The sequence below is a fragment of the Hemiscyllium ocellatum genome, chromosome 2 (genome assembly GCF_020745735.1).
Source record: "Hemiscyllium ocellatum isolate sHemOce1 chromosome 2, sHemOce1.pat.X.cur, whole genome shotgun sequence".
In the NCBI taxonomy this organism is placed as follows: Eukaryota; Metazoa; Chordata; class Chondrichthyes; order Orectolobiformes; family Hemiscylliidae; genus Hemiscyllium; species Hemiscyllium ocellatum.
Window position 1 is genome coordinate 69,421,390 of NC_083402.1, and position 24,284 is coordinate 69,445,673.

Consider the following 24,284-nt stretch of genomic DNA (forward strand, 5'->3'; position numbering starts at 1 on the left):
GGCAGGAAGAGAATGCTAATTAGGAATGATCAGCCATGATCATATTGAATGGCAGTGTAGGCTCGAAGGGCTGAATGGCCTACTCCTGCAAAAAAAATTTTAAAAGATGTTCATGATGCCATTATATTCCATGTCATCCAGCTCACGCTTAGACTTTTATTGCCTCTGAGTAATACACATTTTGGAAAGTAGGCTTGATAAAACTGTATCTTCTTTGAAGTGTAATTAGATTACTTACAGTGTGGAAACAGGCCCTTCGGCCCAACAAGTCCACACCGACCCGCCGAAGCGCAACCCACCCATATCCTTACATTTACCCTTTACCTAACACTACGGACAATTTTAGCATGGCCAATTCACCTGACCCGCACATCTTTGGATTGTGGGAGGAAACCGGAGCACCCGGAGGAAACCCACGCAGACACGGGGAGAACGTGCAAACTCCACACAGTTAGTCGCCTGAGTCGGGAATTGAACCCGGGTCTCAGGCGCTGTGAGGCAGCAGTGCTAACCACTGTGCCACCGTGCTATGGTATCACCTCTGAAATCTCCATTGATGTTGAATCTATCCAAGTATGACTGTTGCAAAACGTGGACAGACTTAATTCGAACATTCTTGGTCTCAGCTGCTATCTTAGGTAACTTGGTGATCTCAGGGATAGTCAGAATGTTGAGATATGTACATGTTGGTAGTTCTGACACTGCTGCTGCACTTGTTTCTTGCAGGTGAAATGTTTGTGGGTTCCATGCTGAATTTCCATTGCTGCAAGGGAAGGCAACCCATTGTATTGTTAATTTAGCAGTTGTCAGTTGTACTATTGACTTCCAACAATTCAGTTACATCTATTTCAGAATGCAGATTGTTAGGATATTTGCACTAGCTCTGCTACCTTGGTTTTGAGTCTGTGTTTATAAGTTTTCTTTGGGAATGCAGCATTGCTTGATTTTGGATAAGGGTTCAAATTGCTTGACTTGGTGAATGTAACACACTGTGTGGGTACAATGTGGAATGCCTGTTCACCCCTGATTGGAAATTGTTCCACTCTGGATCTCATCTCAGATGTGTCTTGCTGTGAACTTTGTGTATCAGAGTACTTTTATGCTGTTCACTAACTCACGAGTTACTGCCATTGCCGTACAGCTTCACCAGTCATCTGTTTGATTGTGCCCTGTTGTGACTTTAGGCTATGTCTTTGGAGCCAGATTTCCTGCTGAGGTGAGCCCAGTGCTATTTTCTACTGCGTGTCTCCCATAGATCTTGAAATGCACAACATCTTTGTGGTCCATAGACCAAACTTACCACTGGCTTACTTTTTGTGACCTATTGGTAATACTGTTAGCTGCACTTGATGCTTTGAGATGCTATTGTAGTCTGCACTGAATTTGTGGTTTCTGTCATCAGGTAGCAGTGAATTAATGCTGTGAATGTTCTTTTTTTCCAAAGAGTTCTTTTGGTATGCTTCAATAGGTGCTGAGACAATGATCACCTCTATTATCTGCTCTGATAGTACAGTCTCTAAAAACTCACATGTGCGACTGTTGTGATGAAATCTACTATCATAGTGAGTATTGATTTCAATAACTATTGCCGGTAGAACATCAATCCTAAGCAAAGACTTCTGAAATGGACTTTTACACATAGCTGATTTTCTAGCACTTTCCATATCTATGTAGGATCATTCTGGTCCTCCTCAGATAGAGTCATAGAGCCGCAGAGATGTACAGAGCGGAAATAGACCCTACGGTTCAACTCGTCTATGCCAAGCAGCTATCCCAATCCAACTAGTCCCACCTGCCAGTACCTGTCCCAATCCCTCAAACTCTTCTTATTCATATACCCATCCAGATGCCTTTTAAATGTTGCAATTGTACCAGCCTCCACCACTTCCTCTGGCAGCTCATTCCATACACGTACTACCCTCTGCGTGAAAAAGTTGCCCCTTTTTATATTTTATATCTTTCCCCTCTCACCCAGCACCGATCCTTGTGGCACTCCATTGGTCACAGGCCTCCAGTCTGAAAAGCAACCCTCCACCGCCACCCTCTATTTTCTATCTTTGAGCCAGTTCTGTATCCAAATGGCTAGTTCTCCCTGTATTCATTGTGATCTAGCCTTGCCAACCAGTCTCCCATGGGGAATCTTGTCAAACACCTTACTGAAGTCCATATAGATCACGTCCACTGTTCTGCCCTCATCAATCCTCTCTGTTACTTCTTCAAAACACTCCCTCAAGTTTGGGAGACATTATTTCCCATGCATAAAGCCATGTTGACTATCCCTAATCTGTCCTTGCCTTTCCAAATACATGTCCATCCTGTCCCTCAGGATTCTCTCCAACTTGCCCACCACTGATGTCAGGCTTACTGGTCTATAGTTCCCTGGCTTTTTCTTTTCTTAAACAGTGGCATCATGTCAGCAAACCTCCAGTCTTCCAGCACCTCACCTGTGATAGTCAAAGATACAAGTATCTCAGAAAAAGGCCCAGTAATCACTTCCCCCTTTTCCCACAGAGTTTGAGGGTGTACCTGATCAGGTCCTGGTGATTTTACCATCTTTGTGCATTTTACAACATCCAGCATCTCCTCTTCTGTAATGTGGGCATTTTTCAAGAGGTCACCATCTATTTTCTCATGTTCTATATTTTCCACGTCCTTTTCCACAGTGAACAATGATGCAAAATATTCTATTAGTATCTCCTAAGTCTCCTGCGCTCCACACATAGGCTGCCTTGCTGATCTTTGAGGGGCCCTATACTCTCTTTAGTTACCCTTTTATCCTTTTACCCTATTTGCTAAAGCTATCTCATGTCCCATTATTGCCCTCCTGGTTTCCCTCTTAAGTATACCCTACTGCCTTTACTCTCTTCTGAGGATACACTCGATCTCTACTGTCAATACCTGACATATAATTCCTTCTTTTTCTTGACCAAAACTTCAAATTCTCAAGTCATCCAGCATTCCCTACACCTACCAGCCTTCCCTTTCACCCTAACAGGAATATACTGTCTCTGGACTCTTGTTATCTCATTCCTGAAGGCTTCTGATTTTCCAGATGTCCCTTTACCTGCAAACCTCTGCCCTCAATCAGCGTTTGAAAGTTCTTGTCTTCTACCTTCAACATTAGACATCCTTCACTTTAAGGAGCTATGAACCTGCACTCCAAGGTCCCTTTGTTCAGCAACACTCCATAGGACCTTACCATTAAGTGTGTAAGTCCTGCTAAGATTTGCTTTCCCAAAATGCAGCACCTCGCATTTATCTGAATTAAACTCCATCTGCCACTCCTCAGCCCATTGGCCCATCTGGTCCAGATCCTGTTGTACTCTGAGGTAACCTTCTTCGTTATCCACTACATCTCCAATTTTGGTGTCATCTGCAAACTTCCTAACTGTACCTCTTATGCTCACATCTAAATCATTTATGTAAATGACAAAAAGCGGAGGACCCAGCACCGATCCCTGTGGCACTCCACTGCTCACAGGCCTCCAGTCTGAAAAGTAACCCTCCACTAACATTCTCTGTCTTCTCTCTTTGAGCCATTCCTGTATATAAATGGCTAGTTCTCCCTGTATGCCATGAGATTTAACCTTGTTAATCAGTCTCCCGTGAGGATCCTTGTCAAATGCCTTATTGAAGTCCATATAGATCACGTCCACCATACTGCCCTCATCAATCCTCTGTTAATTCTTCAAACAACTCAGTCAAGTTTGTGAGACATGATCTCCCATGCCCAAAACCATGTTGACTATCCCTAATCATTCCTTGCCTTTCCAAATCCATGTACATCCTGTCCCTCAGGATTCCCTTCAACAACTTGCCCACCACCAACATCAGGTTCATCAGTCCATTGTTCCCTGGCTTGTCCTTACCACCTTTCTTAAATAGTAGCATCACATTAATCACCTTTCAGTATTCCAGCACCTCACCTGTGACTATCAATGATAGATGTCCAACAATCACTTCTTCTCACAGCATTGTAGAGTACACCTGATCAGGTCCTGATGATTTATCCACTTTAATGCGTTTCATGATGTCCAGCATTTCCTCCTCTGTAATATGGGCATTTTTCAAAATGTTACCATCAATTTCCCAACAGTCTATATCTTCCATGTCCTTTTCCACAGTAAACACTAGTGCAAAGTACTCATTTAGTATCTCCCCAGTCTCCTGTGACTCCACACAAAGGCTGCCTTGCTGATCTTTGAGGGGACCTATTCTCTCCCGAGTTACTCTTTTGCCCTTAATGTATTTGTAAAAACCCTTTAGAGTCTCCTTAAATCTATTTGCCAAAGCTATTTCATGTCCCCTTTTTGTTCTACTAATTTCCCCCTTAAGTATACTCCTACTGTCTTTATATTCTTATAAGGATACACTCGATCAATCCTGTCTATACCTGACATGTGCTTCTTTCTTTTTCTGAACCAAACCCTCAATTTCTTTAGTCATCCACCATTCCCTATACCTACCAGCCTTTCCTTTCACCCTAACAGGAATATACTGTCTCTGGATTCTCATAATCTTATCTCTGAAGGCTTCCGATTTTCCAGCTGCAAACCTGCAAACATCTGTCCCCAATCAGCTTTTGGAATTTCTTGCCTAATGTTTCAAAATTAGCCTTCCTCCAGTTTTGAACTTCAACTTTTAGATCTGGTCTATCATGTTCCATCACTATTTTAAATCTAATAGAATTATGGTCGCTGGCCCCAAAATGCTCCCCCACTGACACCTCAGTCACTTGCCCTGCCTTATTTCCCAAGAGTAGGTCAAGTTTTGCACCTTCTCTAGTAGGTACATCCACATACTGAATCAGAAAATTGTCTTGTACACACTTAACAAATTCCTCTCCATCTAAACCCTTAACACGATTGCAGTCCCACTCTATGTTTGGAAAGTTAAAATCCCCTACCATAATCACTCTATTACTCTTACAGATAACTGAGATCTCCTTACAAATTTGTTTCTCAATTTCCGACTCTTGATTAGGGGGCCTATAATACAATCCCAATAAGGTGATCATCCCTTTCTTATTTCTCTGTTCCACCCAAATATTAACCTGTATGTATTTCTGGGAATATCCTCCATTGGTACAACTATAATGTTATCCCTTATGTTCCTTACCATGCCCTGAGTTAATCTGCCTTCCCAGATAGGCCTCCTGCTTTGAAATAAATACAGTTTATTTTATCAGTACTGCCTTGTCCTCTGCTTTGTCCCTGTCTGCCCTGACTGCTTGACTCTTTTCTTTTCTCAACTGTACCAGTCTCAGATTGATCTCTTTTCTCAGGAACTGTCCGAGTCTCACCCATCCCCACCCCCACTCCCACGCCCACCCCTGCACCTTACTAGTTTAAATCGTCCTGAGCAGCTCTAGCAAATCTCCCTGCCAATATATTAGTCCCTTTCCTATTCAGGTGCAATCCGACCTTCTTGTACAGGTCACTTCTACCCCAGAAGAGATTCCAATGGTCCAAAAATGTGAGTCCTTCTCCCATACACCAGCTCCTCAGCCAAGCCTTCATCTGCTCTATCCTCCTATTCTTACCCTCACTAGCTCATAGCATCAAGATTAATCCAGATATTACTAGTCTCAAGGACCTCCTTTTTAAATTCCTGCCTAAATCTTTATATTCTCCCTTCAGTGTCTCATCCATTTCCCTTCCTATGTCATTGGTTCCAATGTGTACAATGATCTCCTGCTGGGCCCTCTCCCCCTTGAGAATATTCTGCACCCTCTCTGAGACATCCTTGATCCTCACACCAGGGAGATAACACACAATTCTGATTTTTCGCTGCTGGCCTCAAAAACGTCTGTCTGTGCCTTGGACTAAAGACCCCCAACACAATTGATCTCATGGAACCTGATGCACCCCTCATTGCATTAGAACCAGTCTCAATACCAGAAACTTGGCTGTTTGTGCAACATTCCCCTGAGAATCTATCACCCTCTACATTTTCTAAAACAGCAGACTTGTTTGAAATGGGGATAGCCACAGAAGACTCCTGCACTACCTGCCTACCTGTCTTACCTTTCCTAGAGTTAACCCATCTGTGTGACTGTATCTGTGACCTTTCTACCCCTCTATAACTGCCATCCATCACACCCCCTTGCTCTTGTATATTCCTGCTGAAAATGTGTTGCTGATTAAAGCACAGCAGGTCAGGCAGCATCCAAGGAACAGGAAATTCGACGTTTCAGGAAAAAGCCCTTCATCAGGAATCTGATCTCCAGCATCTGCAGACCTCACTTTTTACTCTTGAATATTCCTCATTGCCTCTAACTGTTGCTCCATCTGACCAATTTGATCTGATAGGATTCGGTACCAACAGCATTTATTGCAGGTATAATCCCCAGTGACACGTAAATTCTCTTGAAATTCCCACATATAACAAGAAGAGCATCACTCTACTCGAGGCCATTTTTGCTACTTCCAAACTAGAGACTCAGAAAACAGCACTGTCTTATTTCTGTACAAAACATGGCTCCAGGCTAACTTAGTACTTGCGGCTTATATTTTAAAGTTTAATCAAGAGACAAATGGGTGGTACAGTTGCTTAGTGGTTAGCACTGCTGCCTCAGAGCACCAGCATCCCAGGTTCGATTTCAGCCTCGGGCGAATGTCTGTGTGGAGTTTGCGCATTCTCCCCGTATCTGTGAATGTTTCCTCTGGGTGCTCCAGTTTCTCCCATAGTCCAAAGATGGGCAAGTGCAAGAAACAAAGCTCACACACTACAATAATTTCAGTCCGAGACAAGATCTGAATCAGTAGTGCCCTTTATTTCACACTTGCAAGTGGGTGAGATGTCCACAAGGCAGAGACAAAACACACTGAATTCAACAAATACTCGATATTTATATAATTTGGTTCCTACATTTTTTTTCTTATTTCATTGTTCCCCCCCCCCCCGCCCGCGTTTACATCCTCCACTTCCCTAAGACCGGTACCCATTACTCCTGTTTATCTCGTGTCTTATCCGGTCTTGTCTGTGAAAAAAATGCTCATTCCTGTTCTCAAGGCCATTTGACCTTCTCCTGCTGTGGGCACATCCTTGCCTTACCATTATTTACTCCCTCCATCTGTGCTGCCCTTCACAGCATCTTATCACTAAGCCCTTTTAATTGGGGTTTGTTCCTGTGTTTCTGTAAAAGTGGGAAACAGATGTTTATACCTACTGTTTATACAGGCATATTGAGTTTAACTGTCTGTCTTCACAGCATCTTACCATTGTTTTACAGTCCTGTTTCTTTCTTGCATACATTTTTAGCTCATACAAAAAAACAATCATGCATCTCCTCCACACAGCCCCCACCCATGCCAACCCAGCCCCTGGCCGAAACAACCACACACTGATGTGAGGTCAGTTATTTTGTATATAATGAATTAGAATTGCAGAAGCAACATAAATTTCCTATATCCCACAAATTTCCCCTTTTTCTTTCTTTACCATTTGTTATCTTCTGCATTTTTTCTTTTAAGCATCGCCCCCGAAATTCGCAAGCATCATTCCGGAAATTTCATCCATCTTGGTCTCACTCATCTCCTCAATATTTAGTTGATAAAGTTCTTCTGTCTGAGTTCCTTTTAAGGGCATCTGTTTCATTAAGGCTGTCTCAATCAGTCTTTGGGTGAGCCCTCGTATACAGGGTATGATACAGTAGCCAATGGCCACCAATACCCCGACTACTACTATCAGGGAAGTAAGGATGGAAACTACCACCCCTTCCACCTTCCAAACCAGGATTCAAATCATCCCGTGAGAGATGTGTCTACTCCTGAATTCTCAGCCAGTTCCTCTGCTAAGGTAGTCAATCCCCTTAAGGCCCGAGTAATTGAACCATCAGGTGCAGTGTTATTAGGAATAAAGGTACAACAGCTTCCTCCTAACATCACACACACACACCCTTTTTCTGCTAAAATCATATTTCCCCATGCCATCTTACTTGTCGCATCAAGCTGTTCTGATATTCCTTTAACTGCATCTCTTGTATAATTTATAAATCGCTGTTGATTATAGAAAATGTAATTTATCCAATCTACATTTTTATTAATTTTTGGCCACCAAAAGAGAGCTGACTCAAAGCCTGCTGAAATCTGTTTATGAAATCCTACCGAATCGAGATAAATCCTGTCATCGAAAGAAGTGTCTAACAGTGATCTCTTATCCCTTCCCTTTTTCCCTACTATCTTTTCCTTCTCAAATGCCAGGGTAAATGGAATTGCCAATTGTACAATTGCACATATCCCTCTCCAATCCAGAGGTAGGGTGGGTCTCAATATTTTACCTCCACTGTACCACCACAGATCCGCTCAGGGAACCTTTAGTCATGAGTAGTTCCCTCCTTTCTCCATTTCAGTAACATTTTTAATCTCTGTACACAATTTCAGCTCCCCCAAATCTCTAGACCGACTTGTGCCTTGTCTACGCACACACGACGTGTGATTTCCAACTGCGGTGGAAAATGTGGGGGGAGCTTGTACATCTTTCTTCTCCAAGGGGGGGAACATCAGAGATAGGGAGGTACAATTCCTATCATTCCATGCAGTCTCATCCTGATACAGGGCTATCATACATTTCATGCCCTGCCTGTCTCACTTCCACCCGAGCGGAAAGGGAACCACCTGGGCTACTGGCCTACCGGAGGCACATGCAAAGCAATTGCTTTTGTTCAGGTTTTTTTACAGTATACTTTACCCATTCAATCCAGGCATTTGCACCCCCATACCCAGTTTGTCTGTCTCCCCTAATCCCCCATCTTCACCTAATCTGATTCTATGGTACGGGGTGGGGGGGCAAACAGCCAACAGGATCCCAGGGACTGGGTGGGGCAAAGGGGGAATCCTTTGTCTTCACTACCATCATTCCCAAACTGCCATTCCAACTGGACGCATAGTACGCCTCCTCTTGACTAAAAGGTTGCTTTGCATGCACATACAGCTGTAACTACTGACATACCCAATCCTCATCCGAACCATACTTTGGCCAGAAGACAGTCGGATGAAGGATTGGTTCCTTAGTCCATACAAAACAACAATATTTAATCATTTTCTTTTAATCCTTTACCCTTGTACAAGTATTGCGTGTCCATTCTCACAACATCCTCCCCAACGGACTTTCAGGAGGTATGTTGTAAGAGATCCCACCCCCTCTTCCATTGCCTTGTTCCTCTTTCATATCCCTGGAGGCTTGTCCCTTACCCACGGCACAACCCATATTGAGTCCCTTTGTTAGCCCCTTACTAACTACTAAAACTCAATCCCAGCCACCAAGGCAATACTTAAAAGTCAATTTTCTTACCTTGGTCTGTGCACAGAGTTGCCTGGCCCCTTTCTGCCATATGTTCTATCGACCGCCTGTCACTGTCTGATTCAGATGTCTCTCTTGTGGGATTCGTACCAGTCGCCCCAGGGAGCGGTCCAAACCGGGACACAAGACCGCTCCTCAATGGGGAACGGGACGTGTCTTCCCAGTGTCCAGGGCCAGCCACTCCCCCCGGCGATGGAAGAACATCCTGGACAGCCCCACGTTGGGTGCCAATTGTGAGAAACAAAGCTCACGCACTGCAATAATTTCAGTCTGAGACAAGATCTGAATCAGTAGTGCCCTTTATTTCATACTTGCAAGTGGGTGTGATGTCCACAAGGCAGCGACAAAACACACTGAATTCAACAAATACTCGATATTTATATAATTTGGTTCCTACATTTTTTTCTTATTTCATTGTTTCCCCCCCTGTTTACATCTTCCACTTCCCTAAGACCGGTACCCATTACTCCTGTTTATCTCGTGTCTTATCCGATCTTGTCTGTGACAAAAATGCTCATTCCTGTTCTCAAGGCCATTTGACTCCCTCCTGCTGTGGGCACATCCTTGCCTTACCATTATTTACTCCCTCCATCTGTGCTGCCCTTCACAGCATTTTATCACTAAGCCCTTTTAATTGGGGTTTGTTCCTATGTTTCTGTAAAAGTGGGAAACCGATGTTTATACCTACTGTTTATACAGGTATGTTGAGTTTAACTCTCTGTCTTTACAGCATCTTACCATTGTTTTACAGTCCCGTTTCTTTCTTGCATACATTTTTAGCTAGTACAAAAAAAATCACGCATCTCCTCTATACAGCCCCCACCCATGCTAACCCAGCCCCTGGCTGAAACAACCACACACCGATGTGAGGTCAGTTATTTTTTGTATAATGAATTAGAATTGCAGAAGCAACATAAATTTCCTATATCCCACAGCAAGTCAGGTGAATTGGCCATGCTAAATTGCCCATAGTGTTAGATGCATTAGTCAGAGGGAAATGGGTCTAGGTGGGTTACTCTTCGGAGAATCGGTGTGGAGTGGTTGGATCGAAGGGCCTGTTTCCACACTGGAGGGAATCTAATCTAATCTAATGCCTCAATAAAACATATAAACAAGAAAAAACCTTCTCTATCACTACTGTAGACTCACAGCAAGGCCATACTTAAAACTACTCACTTATCTGTTTCTGTGCTGTGACCTCTCCCAAACAGATTCCTCCAAAATCAGTGAATTTTACTATTTGTTAATTTTCCTAGACACACTCCGATGTCCAGTGATACATGAATTCAAACAGCAAAGACAGTACCTGCGCAGGTTCACTGCTGTGTCAGTTTGTAATGTGGATTTCTTTCCCTCTCTCTCCCGCACTGACCTGACCATGTGCTGCCTTTGTCTGTCCCTTTCCATTTTAAAAGTACCTTTGTTTTGACTTATTTTTCCTCTAAAGTTTCCAAACAATGCAACAGCATATCAAACAGTAATCGCTGGTTCTGAAATTCGAGGGAATCACCTTCAACACCTAAAATACCATGAAAAAGGAGCAGTCTGTTACAGCCAGAAATTTTTTCCGTCCTCCATCTTGGATTACCCAGAATATTGTTTCTGTATAACTCCGCCCCCTCCGTTGTCAACTTCTATAAGTATTTGCAGTGCCTATTTAATTGGTTTGGCAATTACATTTTCAATGCCGCATAGTTAGATAGAAGATGCATTGTCTTCCAGTTCATGCTGATAAATTTAGCAGCCTTTTATTCTAATAATGATATGCAGGACGTTTTAGTTCTTTTGTTGTTATACAGGTACTTCATATCTGTGCTCCCTACAAACATTGTTCTTCTGTGTAGATCTCCAGGGTCCATGTGAAATTGCCACTTCGAGAACTACATGTTAACACAGCAGTCTATATCGGCACTCCCCAGCCCTACATGGAATATTGGAATGGCTGTGCAGTCACACAACTTACAGGGAATGTTATTCCATATGTGCGTTCAGCAGTAGTTCTACTCTGCTCTCAGCTTTTTTCACTCTACATTTTTGCACACTTTTCATGTGCTTTTTGATTAGATTAGATTCTCTACAGTGTGGAAACAGGCCCTTTGGCCCAACAAGTCCACACCGCCCCTCCGAAGAGAAACCACCCAAACCCATTCCCCTACCCTATATTTGCCCCTGACTAACACACCTAACACTCTGGGCAATTTAGAATGGCCAATTCAACTGACTTGCACATCTTTGGACAGTGGAAGGAAACCAGAGCACCTGGAGGAAACCCATGCAGACACAGGGAGAATGTGTAAACTCCACACAGACAGGCAGGAATCAAACCCAGGACCTTGGTGCTGTGAGGCAGCAGTGCTAACCACTGTGTTTTCAGTACTAAATTGAATGTTCCCTTTCTCTTATTGACATCCAATCTATTTTAAGGCTTGTTCTATTAACTGTGCACTGTTTCTGATTGCAGCCAGTTGTTTTCGTTGGTTGAAGTTAGGTGTACTTACTCTGCCATCTGTGCAGGATGACTCCTGCTAGTCCATTAAATTTTAAGTACAGTGGTCCCGAGTCAGCTGGCTGTCTGCACAGGCTTGTTAGGCCCAATGAAGAAAAGCTTGTCCTCTTCTGTTTTCTGTATTTGTTTCCTTCTACTTTTTGTGCTGTGGGACGTTTGACTTCTGGAGTGCTTTTGTACTTTGTCTGCTGTTTCTCCTGGAAGTCTTTAAGCTCTGTCACTGTCTTCTTTGTTCTGCTATTTTTGAAAGAAGCAAACTCCTTTCGCCATCCTGTGGTGTTTGTTTCTGCTACCTATGTAACATAAATGATGTTACGTGGATTCTGTCGACATGAAAATGTTTGGTGGATTCATTTACAGCAGAACTGATACAGATATTAAAGAATAATCTCTCAACACATGCTTTGTCTAGGGTACTACAATACATGGCCTCTGGTCATATGATGATATCTAGGTTTTTGGCTCATACATATGTTGATCTTCTCAAAGGGGCATCGCTCCTCAAGTGATAGTATTACAACAATAGCACATTCAGTGAATTTGGAGGAAACAGTAGTTTCAATGTATAAAAGATGAAAAAAAATCCCATACCTGTGTCATTATGTTTTGTTGTGGATTGCACTGATAAAGTCACACCACGTGGACTAACAGCAGGCAACTGTCACTGACCTGACTTTATTTACACCTCCCAAACCATGAGGGCAATGTAACAAGATGCTTAGATCTTAATATTTACTGCACCAAATTTCTTAGGGAAAATCAAATCTGAGGTATTTTTCTGTGCCACAATACTTACGGAATACCTAGATAATATAAGTATAAAGAAGTTATCTGTTTTGAGGATATGAGCACAGTAATAGCAATCTGCGTATGGGACGAGAAGTTAAAAGAAACTAACTTACTTTTTTTGGTGTTATGGATAAAACTCCCAAAAAGTATACTTGATTTATTTGGAATTACTTTTTAAAAATCCGTCCAAAAAATATCTGGTCATTATTATTCATAATGTGATGAAAGGTTGTTACACTTAAGCATCCACTTACTACATCATCAATGTTACTATAGAATATACTTCAGAGGATGCTTTTTAGCAAGTAATCAAGACTGCTAGCAATATCTCTTTAAGTCACCATTGTCTTACCAGAACTTAGAGCTGCTCTCTTATTAGAGAGAGACAGCTGGCAGTGATTTCGCCTGAGGTGAGAGCCCTTCATTGTAAACTCAGCTGGTGATGGGAATTGAACTCACACCAACTGTCCAGCCAGCTGACTGGGGTAATAAATACTGGCATACCAGTGACATGCTGTGCAAGAATATAAAACAGAAGAGAGACGTTAAAGCAGATAACCAAAAGCATGGTAAAGGAGAAAGAGATGGAGAAAGACTTGTGGGGAGAATTCCAGAGTTTAGGTTTTCAGTAGCTAAAGCTTCAGCTGTCCATGGTAGAGTGATTTAAATTAGGGGTATGTGCACTAGGCCAGAATTACACGAGCACAGATATCTTGGGTAGGTATAGGACTATAAGAAGTGCAGAAAGGGCCAAGCTCAAGGATGTCGGTGCGAATGCTAAAAACAAGAATAATAATTCCAAAAGTTAGGCATTGGTTTAGCAAGAGCAAAGATAAGTCAGCAAGCAAAAGGTTGGTAGGGAAACTCAAATTGAACACGATCCAACACTAATAATGTCAACATTCTTTCTGGGCTATTGTGTGATCCATTAAATTGGAATTCATCATTTTCAGCTAAACTCGGGGAGTCCAGCTAACTGAGTAATGCTATTTGTGGCCATCACTTTAACCACAATAGTGCAGTATAGCTGTGATTCTCTCCAGATGGTGAAGCTAATGTCTATCAGACATTATAGTTGCTATTGACTGGAGATTTGTATTAATCTTTGAGGATTATTTATATTTTACGATGCTTTATCTGCATTTACATAAGAGCACAGTATAATTTCTTTTGTTATCAGACTTTGACAATTCTGAGAGTTTTCTAAATTTTTAAGTAATGTTAAAAAAAAGCATGCCTATAACAGAAAGAAGCTTGTAATAGTTTGTGTAACAAGTCAAAATAATATTACTAGGAGGCATTAATGGTGAAGAGTTGATTGGCTCAGTTGGCTGAATGGCTGGTATGTGATGCAGTGATACCAACAGCGTGGGATCAATTTCTGCACTGGCTAAGTTTCTCAGGAATGATTCTCTTTCTCTGTCCCTGTCTTCAGCTGAGGCATGGTGACCCCCAGGTTAAACATAACTAGTTGTCTCTCGCTAATGAGAGATCAGTGCTATAATCCGGTACAATTATGATAACTTTACCTTTTTCCCATATATTATGTGTGCACAGCAAAAAGTGCACAGAGTATGGAGAGTGTCACACTAAAGGGTCTGGTGGCAATTTGACATGTATCTATGTGTGTGAAGGAGCAACCATTAAAAGATAATAATGCAGTTTCAAAGAGTGATTATTTAAAAATACAATAACTTGATCATATTATTTCAATCTGCAAAAATAGGCTGGCTTTTCATTCTTTGAAAGATGCTAGATAGCTATTGGGAAGGCGTGAGGTAGACGAAGGTGCGGGGGGGGCGTGATAGGTTGGAGTAGAAGTTGGAGAGAACAGGTGGGAAAGAAGTTGGAGGGCATGATAGTTCAACAGGGCAGATCCGAGTTGTGGAGTGTTGGATCTGGGATATTGTGGAGGGAGGGGTGATGAGGAAACTGGCGAAATCAACATTGATCCCAGGTGGTTGGAGGGACCCAAGGCGGAAGATGAGACGTTCTTGCTCCAGGCATTGGGTGTCTAGAATTTGGTGAAAGAAGAAACCCAGGACTTGCAATTCCCTGGCAGAATGGGAGTGGGAGTTGAAGTGTTCAGCCACACTTCAACTGTGTGTGTCCCAGAGATAATCTCTGAAACATTCTGCAAGTTGGCATCCTATTTCCCCAGTGTAGAGGAGACCACAGCAATGCACATGGCAGATGATGTGTGTGGAGGTGCAAGAAAATCTCTGCTGGATGTGGAAGGATCTTTTGGGGCCTTGGATGGAAGTGAGGGTGGAGGTGTGGGCACAGGTTTTACACCACTTGCGGTGGCAAAGAAAGGTGTTGGAAGTGGAGGGTAGGTTGGTAGGGGACATGGACCTAACAAAGGAGTTGCAGAGGGAATGGTCTCTGTGGAATGCCGATAGGGGTGGGGAGGGAAATATATCTCTGGTGGTGAGGTCTGTTTGTAGGTGGCAGAAATGGCTGAGGATGATGTGTTGTATCCAGAGGTTGGTGGGGTGGAAGGTGCAAATTTCTGCCAAGTTCTGTTTGAATTTAACCAGGCAGACTTGATTAGTCAAGACATTGTCCTGAGGACTGAAGAAGAGAATGAACATCACCTATTTTGTTTAGTTGAAACAAGAACAATATGTGTACATGTTCTTTCTTCCTCCAAGGCCCAGGGCTCAATGTTTTACCAATAAAATATACCTGATTCGATGAAGAAAGCATTGGTCTATATATCTGGCACCACATAGGCACTGAAATTCTTACACCATGTTACTCAACTGTTTGGTAAGCAGAACATTTTCTTTCTATTACAGAAAGGTGACAGGTGTGTGTTTAACCTAAGGGTCACTACAATTCAGGCAAAGGGCAAGGTAGAGAAGGCAGGACCTTCTTGGCAACCTCAGCCAATGCAGGAAATAACACTGTTGGAGTCACTCTGCGTTTCAAACTCGCTGTCCAGCCAATTGAGCTAACCATCATTGTGCAGCCAGCTCACACTGGCAATATAAAATATATTTCTTAGATTATTATTCAACTTTTAAGATACTTTGCTTTTCAGTTGCACTTAAGATAGATTAGATACTTCTCAGGACCAAAAATAGCAGCATTTGGCTCCCTTGCAACTTTAGTCAATATACAATGAACAATGATCTAATCAGGATAGTTATTGACTTGCAGCATAACTTTAATGCACTCTATTTATAATCACTACTGTTATATGGGATTTCCTGACTGTACAGAGTTTACACAACAATCCTGAGTGTGTGAAAAGAACACTAACAACTAGTTTAAGAAAACTGGTCACACATGTACTATGTTTCATTTATGCTTGGCTCAAGGAATGAAGGAAGTCCCACAGGCATTCTTTTTAGCCACTGACCAATAGTTGGCTTCTGTGTCCTACATTTTCCATCACCAAATCACTTGTGGCATTTTTTCACCAATTAACCACCACCGTTAAATCACCCTTGTTTCCAAATATTCTAAGGTTCATCACAAATAAGGAAAAGGCACTTCCATTCAGCACGTAAGCGAAGCTAGTGAGAATTCTTTGAACAGAAAGTTTGATAAATAGGATATGAATAGGAAAGGTTTGGAGGGATATGGGCCGGGTGCTGGCAGATGGGACTAGATTGGGTTGGGATATCTGGTCGGCATGGACGGGTTGGACCAAAGGGTCTGTTTCCGTGCTGTACATCTTTAGGACTCTAAAGATTAGCCCAAGTCAAAATTAATTGGCAGGATTCCTTCCCACATTGTCAGTGACCTGCCATATTGATTCATGGTTAACTTAAAACATGACTGCATTAATTCATTGTTAGTTAATGAATGGAAAGCTACATTACTGGCCAGTTGAAGAAATTCTGCATAAGATTGGGGGATAGGGATAGATATACATATGGCAGAAGAAACTCCCAAAAGCTGGGGAGGTGACTGTGAATGGGTGTATATGTGTATAAAAAAAATTAGAAATGACATGAGAAAACAATATAAGGCCACTAAGGTTGAGGAATATATAAACAAGGTGAAAACAACAATACTGTAAAATAAAAAAACTTAGACTCGGGATTCCGAGTAGAATCTATGTCTGGCATACTGACCCTTTTTGAGAATTGGGATTTTGTTCCTGCTTACCTGCTAAGCCCGTTTGCTCAGTGGTTAGCGCTGCTACCTCACAGTGCCAGGGTCCTGGGTTTAATGCCAACCTTGGATGACTGTCTGAGTGGAGTTTGCACATTCTCTCTGTGTCTGTGTGGGTTTCCTCCGGATGCTCCAGTTTCTTCCCACAGTCCAAAGATGTGCAGGTCAGGTGTATTTGCCATGCTAAAATGCCCATAGTGCTAGGTGCATTAGTCAGAGTGAAATGGGTTTAGGTGGGTTATTCTTTGTAGGATCGATGTGGACTTGTTGGGCCTGTTTCCACACTGTAGGGAATCTAATCATCTCCTAATTGTCCCCAGCCTTAATTTAAACCATCCACTTGTTGAAACTTTCCCTTTTTTTGAAAATGAAGTATCCAGTCTTCATAGTCGATATCACGGAAATGAATGACCTGCGCCGTCCTAAACCCGGTCCCATCCCAGGAACTAGAGTTATGTTAATGAAGCATGCCTCTGACTGCAAGACCAAACAGGCCAAATTTGCTCAATATGTCCAAGTGTGATTCCAAGAGTAGCCTGAATACAAATACAAGACTGAAAGATGCGCCTATCTGTCTGATGGAAGTGACAAACAATTGAACAATAATCAAGCAGCTCTTTTACCTTTATTTAACCCTATGCTTTTGTAATGTTTTCTGCCTGGAGTTACTGACATGATCCAGACCAATATTACGAACCAGTCCAGAAATTTCCAGTCGCAAATGAGGTGAGCGGTGGTTTTATATTTGGATGGCCAGAACCGGACTGAAGCACGATGCAAGTTACAGGTAAAACAAACTATATTCAGCTTCCTCTCGATCCCAAATGCTGTATGCCAGCCCTAATAGGGTTGATTGGATCCAGGATACCCACTGGGGCGGAACCTATGTCATGTACCTACCCAATGACCACTGCTGGACAACCTTTTCCTGAGGAGACCCTGAAAATGGGGACAGGCAGGCCCCAGCATTTCACTTTTGAGACTGGCAACAAAACATCAAAAAACCCAGGGGCAAATGCCTGGCCCTTGCTTTAACTGTTGAAATGTGGCCAATGGGTAGTAGTAACGTGTCTTTAATGTTACCTCGGAGCTGACATTGGGATTGACCTGCTTTCATCCTATCAAAAAGAAAATCTACTAATATACACTGACTCTTCATTGTGCTTTTAATATGATCCACGATTTTGAAGCCTTGTGGGAACATTGAACATTTTTAACCCCCGAAGGGGGCAGCATTATAGTAAGGCTATTTTGTTCAATCAATCTGAAGATTATCAAGATGTTTGGCTCAGGCTGATACTGTTTATAAAGTAATGGGCAAGTATATGCAGCTGAAAATGTGTTGCTGGTTAAAGCATAGCAGGTTAGGCAGCATCCAAGGAACAGGAAATTCGACGTTTCGGGCCAGAGCCCTTCATCAGGAATGAGGAGAGGGTGCCAGGCAGGCTAAGATAAAAGGTAGGGAGGAGGGACTTGGGGGAGGGGCGATGGAGATGTGATAGGTGGAAGGAGGTCAAGGTGAGGGTGATAGGCTGGAGTGGGGTGGAGCGGAGAGGTCAGGAAGAGGATTGCAGGTTAGGAGGGCGGTGCTGAGTTCAAGGGAATCTTCGATGTTTCGGGCCAGAGCCCTTCATCAGGGCTGTTCCTTGGATGCTGCCTAACCTGCTGTGCTTTAACCAGCAACACATTTTCAGCTCTGATCTCCAGCATCTGCATACCTCACTTTTTACACAAGTATATGCAGCTGCCAAGCAGGCAGCCATATGCCCCAAACTTCTGATCCCATTGTGTCCCGAGCAAAACCCGGTTAGACACAGTATAAGGACGGGTATGCCAGACCTGGGTAAGGTGCAAAAATCACGGGGGAATGTGACTGTCAGTTCAGTACCAATTCACAATGTAGAGGATGATTTCTCTGTTGCTTACTGACTGTTTTCATACGAGTTTGGTGTTTGGATTGTTTTCAATAGTGCTTTGAAATTTGGAAGTAATTTACAAATTTCCATTTCTGAAATAATTACAGGCACTTTATACTACAATATACTACTGACTGAATTATCAAGTGATTTGATTTCATACATGGACGCTAAGCCTAAATATCTTTGCTTTGTGAATGGAGCTTATACGAATACACACAGGTTGATTTGATTTATTTTTGCATTGGGCTGTTAGATCTAAGAAGGAGTGTCTAGCTGAGCTATTATCTTCACTTAGATATTTAATACTGAACAGTGATGGTTTATAATTTTAAGATTATACCAATATCTAAATTCTAGGTTTAGCTCAATATTAGAAAAAATTCAGTGTGGTTTGGAAGCTTTGTTACCATTATTTGGGGACAGCATTGTCCTCCAGCCAATATTCATTACCAACTTTTCTGCTCAAAATTACCATTCGGTTCCTACACTTAATTCTAATTACTGTTAACTGACGCTGTAGATTAGGCCATTTAATTGGGCACAATGTTGATGATTTTTTTAAAAAAACAGAATACAATATATTGCAGAACTAATCTAAATTTTAGATAATATAGATTTTTTTAGTAGAAAAACTTCAACGAGTATTGCATCCTAGCAATGCTGGATTTATAAGAATAGGTTTGCTTAATTCGCCCATGTCTGGGCTTTTCCATATAAAATAAGAAAATAATGGGTAGGAAGGGAATCTCTAGTGCAGAATTTAAAATGAATGAGATTTTTGCCAGTATGGGCAATATCTTTACTCCAGTGGGCTATTTGAGTTTGATTAATTTGAGAATTATTTATTTCAAAATTGCTCTTAGGGTTCTAGCCTGCTGAAGAGCACAAATTACGGCCTCAAATAAGGTACTCCTGCAAACCAGAATATGGATGACCTCTACTAGATTAGTTTGTGTTACTTCTTTGCTGCTGCCTATTTTAATTGAATATATGTATATTGTATATACTTATATACAACTAGGAAATAGTTTATACTTTATTACAATGGACACTTAGCGGTCTCCAACCTTGCAAGGGGGGAGATGATAAAGATCGAACTTGACCAGCTGTGTGGACTTGGCATTGCCAGCATTGGTGTACAAGAAGGGACGTTGCGATCCTGAGCAAACAGAGACTGTGTACCAACTATGCCAGCAAGATGTCCTTGTGTGTCGAAAGACTGAATGTTGCCAAGAATGACTTTTGCAGTGGTCAACTGTATAAAAAAATTAACAATTCATTTACAGAACAAGTCCAAATGGTCTTTACCCTCTAAAGGTGTTGTGTACCAGTTTGATTACATTTGCACTATGGGTATTCCTAGTAAGCCTTGTCCACTTTCAGATAGATTACATAGTAAAAAAGACAAAGGGGGGATGTTTCTAAAAACCATAATAAAATTTTTGGAGAGGATGAAGTAATTTGTTTCGCCTTTACTTCAGTAAGAGACTCCCTGACCCATTTTATCCTTCCAAATCCTAACATAGGGGTTTGGAATAGAACTAAAGTATTTACAGGACGTAATATGTTTTTAGTTATTACCTATCCCCACCTGCTACTTGTTTATGGACTTCCTCCTATAAATCCACAATATCCTATCCAAATTACTGCAATGGTAAGGGATGGGGGTGCACTTATGTAAGAGTACCTAAAATATGATTAAATGTATTAGTTGTCACTGCTTTTCTGAAAGACCTTGCATCTCATGTGTATGCTTTAATGAAAAATGTATCCCTATTACCACTGGAATTCTAACTCTATGTGGAGAGAGTAACAACACCACCTTCATTATGATACCCCTAATGGCACTAATATTTTCCCAATTATTGGATGGGTTGAACAATTTTAGGATGTTGACCATGGTTCTTATCAAGAAACTCGCCTCATTAGATTAGATGATTTTCACCCTCAATACCCAGGGCCAAATTATGTATTTATGGATTATCCACATACCCCAGGAAGTCACAAAGATAGGCCCGCTTCTTACTGGGAAGGCCCCTCTATTACCTATGCTAAACCTGGATTTTATTTTTTTCAGTAATAATAAGGCAACTAACTACCTTGTTCTGAATAGAGCAAGTACTCCTTGTGCCGTAGCTGTAGGAACACTATTTCCAACTCCTGTTCCCTGACCAATTACCTGGCAACAAGATCATAATTCCCCTTTTAAACATCCAGTTTCTCCTGACTTCTGTGCAGAATGGAAGAATCCAAAAGCCATATCAAGAAGTAAGACACACTCATTGGCATATGCAGCTCTTAGTGTTCTTTCATTAGGAGAGTCCTTAGGAATTATTAGTCATCTAGACCATAATTATATCATTTGTGGACTCATGATTTTGTGAAATGACACAAGTGCTGCCTTAATAGAAATTAGGGACATGCTTTCAGAATTGCACTTATTTGCCCAATAAAACCGAAGGAAGGTAGATTTTGCACTACAGTTAAAGGAAAATGCATAATGGGGGTTACTGATCTTATCGAAAACATTACTAGACATATTGACAATATGCACACTTTTGTCAACCAAATGAATGAAGGTGTGGGATGGGGAGATTTGGGTTTTAGCTCATGGTACAACTGGCTAATTAATATGGCTATGTATGGGGCTATTGTTTTAATTGGTATAATTAAGTGTATTATTGACAATATTGGTTCCACCCAGAAAATGCTTCTTCATTACTTAAATCATGATAAGGAAACACCATTGCCTGCCCTTGATTCCCCTTTGGAGGAAGAGGAAGTATGGCAGTCTTTTTGAATTTGATTAAGTTGATCCATGCCTTTATGATGTGGTCATAGAATGACCAAAAGGGACAAAGAGGATCCAAAATTTGAACACCAACTAAAACTCAAGAGAATGTGGTATTCTTCTGTTATACTGAAGATCTAAAATTTGAATTTAGGCAACAAGTATATGTAAATTTTTATTTACCACAAAATGTTTTCACGATTTAAAAAGAATACTACACACTATACAGCCTGTGAGCCTGCACTGCTGATTTGCAGAATTAAGCTGAAACTCAAAGATAAGAGGATAATAGAGTTTTCATAAAATTAATACTGGCACATAAATTGACCATTTGAACTAACCTTGAACTGATACATGGCATGACAATTTTCATAAATAAGCTATCTTTTCCAAAGAATACCATTGGATTAGCCTGTCTTCAATCATGTCACCTTATTATATGTGATTGGTCTTTCTTGTAATTAAGACTGAACTATTTCTTAAAAAACATATAAATAATTTGTAATTTTCAGATGTAATTGCGCAACTTCACCACGGAACACAGAAGCTTCAATCTCTGTGTTGCTGGATAGAATTGCGTCAAGGTACCTTAATTCAATAAACTAATGACCCTTGATTTTTGAACAGACCATATCCGTTGATTCTTTTGACCGATCTTGAACCAAGAGGCCTCTCTTGAGGGGTCTTAGATCTTCAATGCTAGCTTCTTTGATATGGTTAATACTGAAAGCACGAACTGATTCTCTTCTGGGAAGGAATCCAAAACTTTTGCCCTCATTGTAAATAATGCTCTGAGAACTGTATAATCTGAATGGTTCTCAACTTCCATGTTTTTGCTTTTTTAGACTGAAATGAAAAATAAATAATAAGTTTGTATGTTTTTTCCTCCAATCAGACCTATCATTGCATCATTGTTGGAACCAACATTTGCCCGGTCAGTTTTCCCATGTTTTGATGAACCCGCTATGAAGGCAACTTTTGACATCAGGCTTGTGAACCGCCCCGAGTTTGTAGCAATTTCTAATATGCCAGCAATTGGTGAGTCAGATAATAAGTCATTATTCTAAAAGCAATCTGGTTTCATTTAATAAACCATACCATTGGCAACTAATCAGAGCAACATTCTGTAGCTGTCATTTTGTATTTGTGCTAGTATGTCTGCAATGCACAACAAGATTATTGTAGCATTTATTCATTTGAATAAATTTCTGTCTCCTTATAGAGTCATAGAGTCATAGAGATGTACAGCATGGAAACAGACCCCTCAGTTCAACTCGTTCATGCCAACCGGATATCCCAGTTTCACCATGTTCCTCATTTCCCTTCCCCCAACCTTATCCCATTTCAACCTTTCAGTTCAGCACTCCCCTCATGACTTGTCCCATCTGTCGATCTTCCTTCCCACCTGTCCATTTCACACTCCCATCTGACCTATCGCCATTACCCCACCTCCATCCACATATTGCACTCTCAGCTACCTCCCACCTAGCCCTACCTCCCTCCCATTTATCTCTCCACCCTTGAGGCTTCCAGCCTCATTCCTGATGAAGGCCTTTTGCTGTGCTTTTCCAGCACCACACTCTCGACTCTAATCTCCAGAATCTGCAGTCCTCACTTTTATCGACCAGATATCCCAACCTAATCTAGTCCCATTTGCTAGCATTTGGCCCATATCCTTCTAAACCCTTCCTATTCATATACCTATCCAGATGTCTCTTAAATGTTGCAACTGTACTGGCCTTCACCACTTCCTTTGGCAACTCCTGTGGCACCACACAAAGGCTGCCTTGCTGTTCTTTGAGGGGCCCTATTCACTCACTAGTTAGCCTTTTGTCCTTAATGTATTTATAAAAACCTTTGGATTCTCCTTAATTCTATTTGTCAAAACTATCTCATCTCCCTTTTTTGCCTTCCTGATTTCCCTCTTAAGTGTACTCCTTCTGCCTTTACACTCTTCTAAGGATTCACTTGATCTATCCTATCTATCCCTGACATGTTTTTCGCTTAATACAAGAAAGAACTCATATAATCATAGAAATACATAGTGAATGTTGTGATGACCTTCCATGGATGTAGAATTATGGTTATTGGACTGATTTGCAAAGACACACTTTTACCCACGACACTCACATGAAAAGCCTGATCCACCATGTAATATGAATCATGTTGTTACTAAATTAAGCTTTTGTTATTAAGGGCAGTGCTGCAATTAAATAAGCCATTGTTGGATGTAGGACGGGGTCTCCTCAGCTATTGTGGTATTATTCCCTACCTCTGAGCCAGAAAGCCCAGGTTCAAATCTCACTTACTTTTCGATCCTCGAACAGGTTGGTTAGAATATATCTGCAATAAGCTCTATCTTGTGGGGAAAGAGGTGGCAGTCACCTCATAGTATTAACCAAAGCTGATATCTGGTGAAATGTATTTGAATTCCACTATGGCAGATGGTGAAATTAGAATCTGTTAAAAATCAGGTCCAATGATGACAATGCAAACATTTGTCAATTGTTGTAAAAATCCATCTAGTTTTAGGTAACCCCTTAGGTTAGGAAATCTGCCGTCCATACCTGGTTTGCTTTATATGTATTGGGCATGTGGTTGGCTCTTCACTGCCCTCTGAGCAATTAGAAATGGGCAATAAATCCTAACCTAGCCAGCTACACCATTATCGCATGAGCAAAGATGCAATGGGACTGAATAATTGGACGAGCAGACCTTAGACATCCTCTATACCTGTTTTTCCTCTGCTCAGTATTTTCACGTTGTCTCCTCCTCAAACGTAATTCCTGAATAAATGGCAAAACATTTAAATAGACACTAGGGTAAGTTGGCAAGATGAATCCAAAAT

The 24,284-nt window shown here is 41.5% G+C and overlaps 1 protein-coding gene across 1 annotated transcript in view; it reads left to right on the plus strand.

Moving 5' to 3' along the window:
• LOC132823632 (aminopeptidase Q-like) overlaps positions 1 to 24,284 on the plus strand; it is a 133,187-nt gene that overhangs the window by 8,749 nt on the left and 100,154 nt on the right. Inside the window, exon 2 of the mRNA XM_060837571.1 lies at positions 22,332 to 22,474. Coding sequence (XP_060693554.1) covers positions 22,332 to 22,474 — 143 coding nt within the window. The remainder of the gene's footprint in view (positions 1 to 22,331; positions 22,475 to 24,284) is intronic.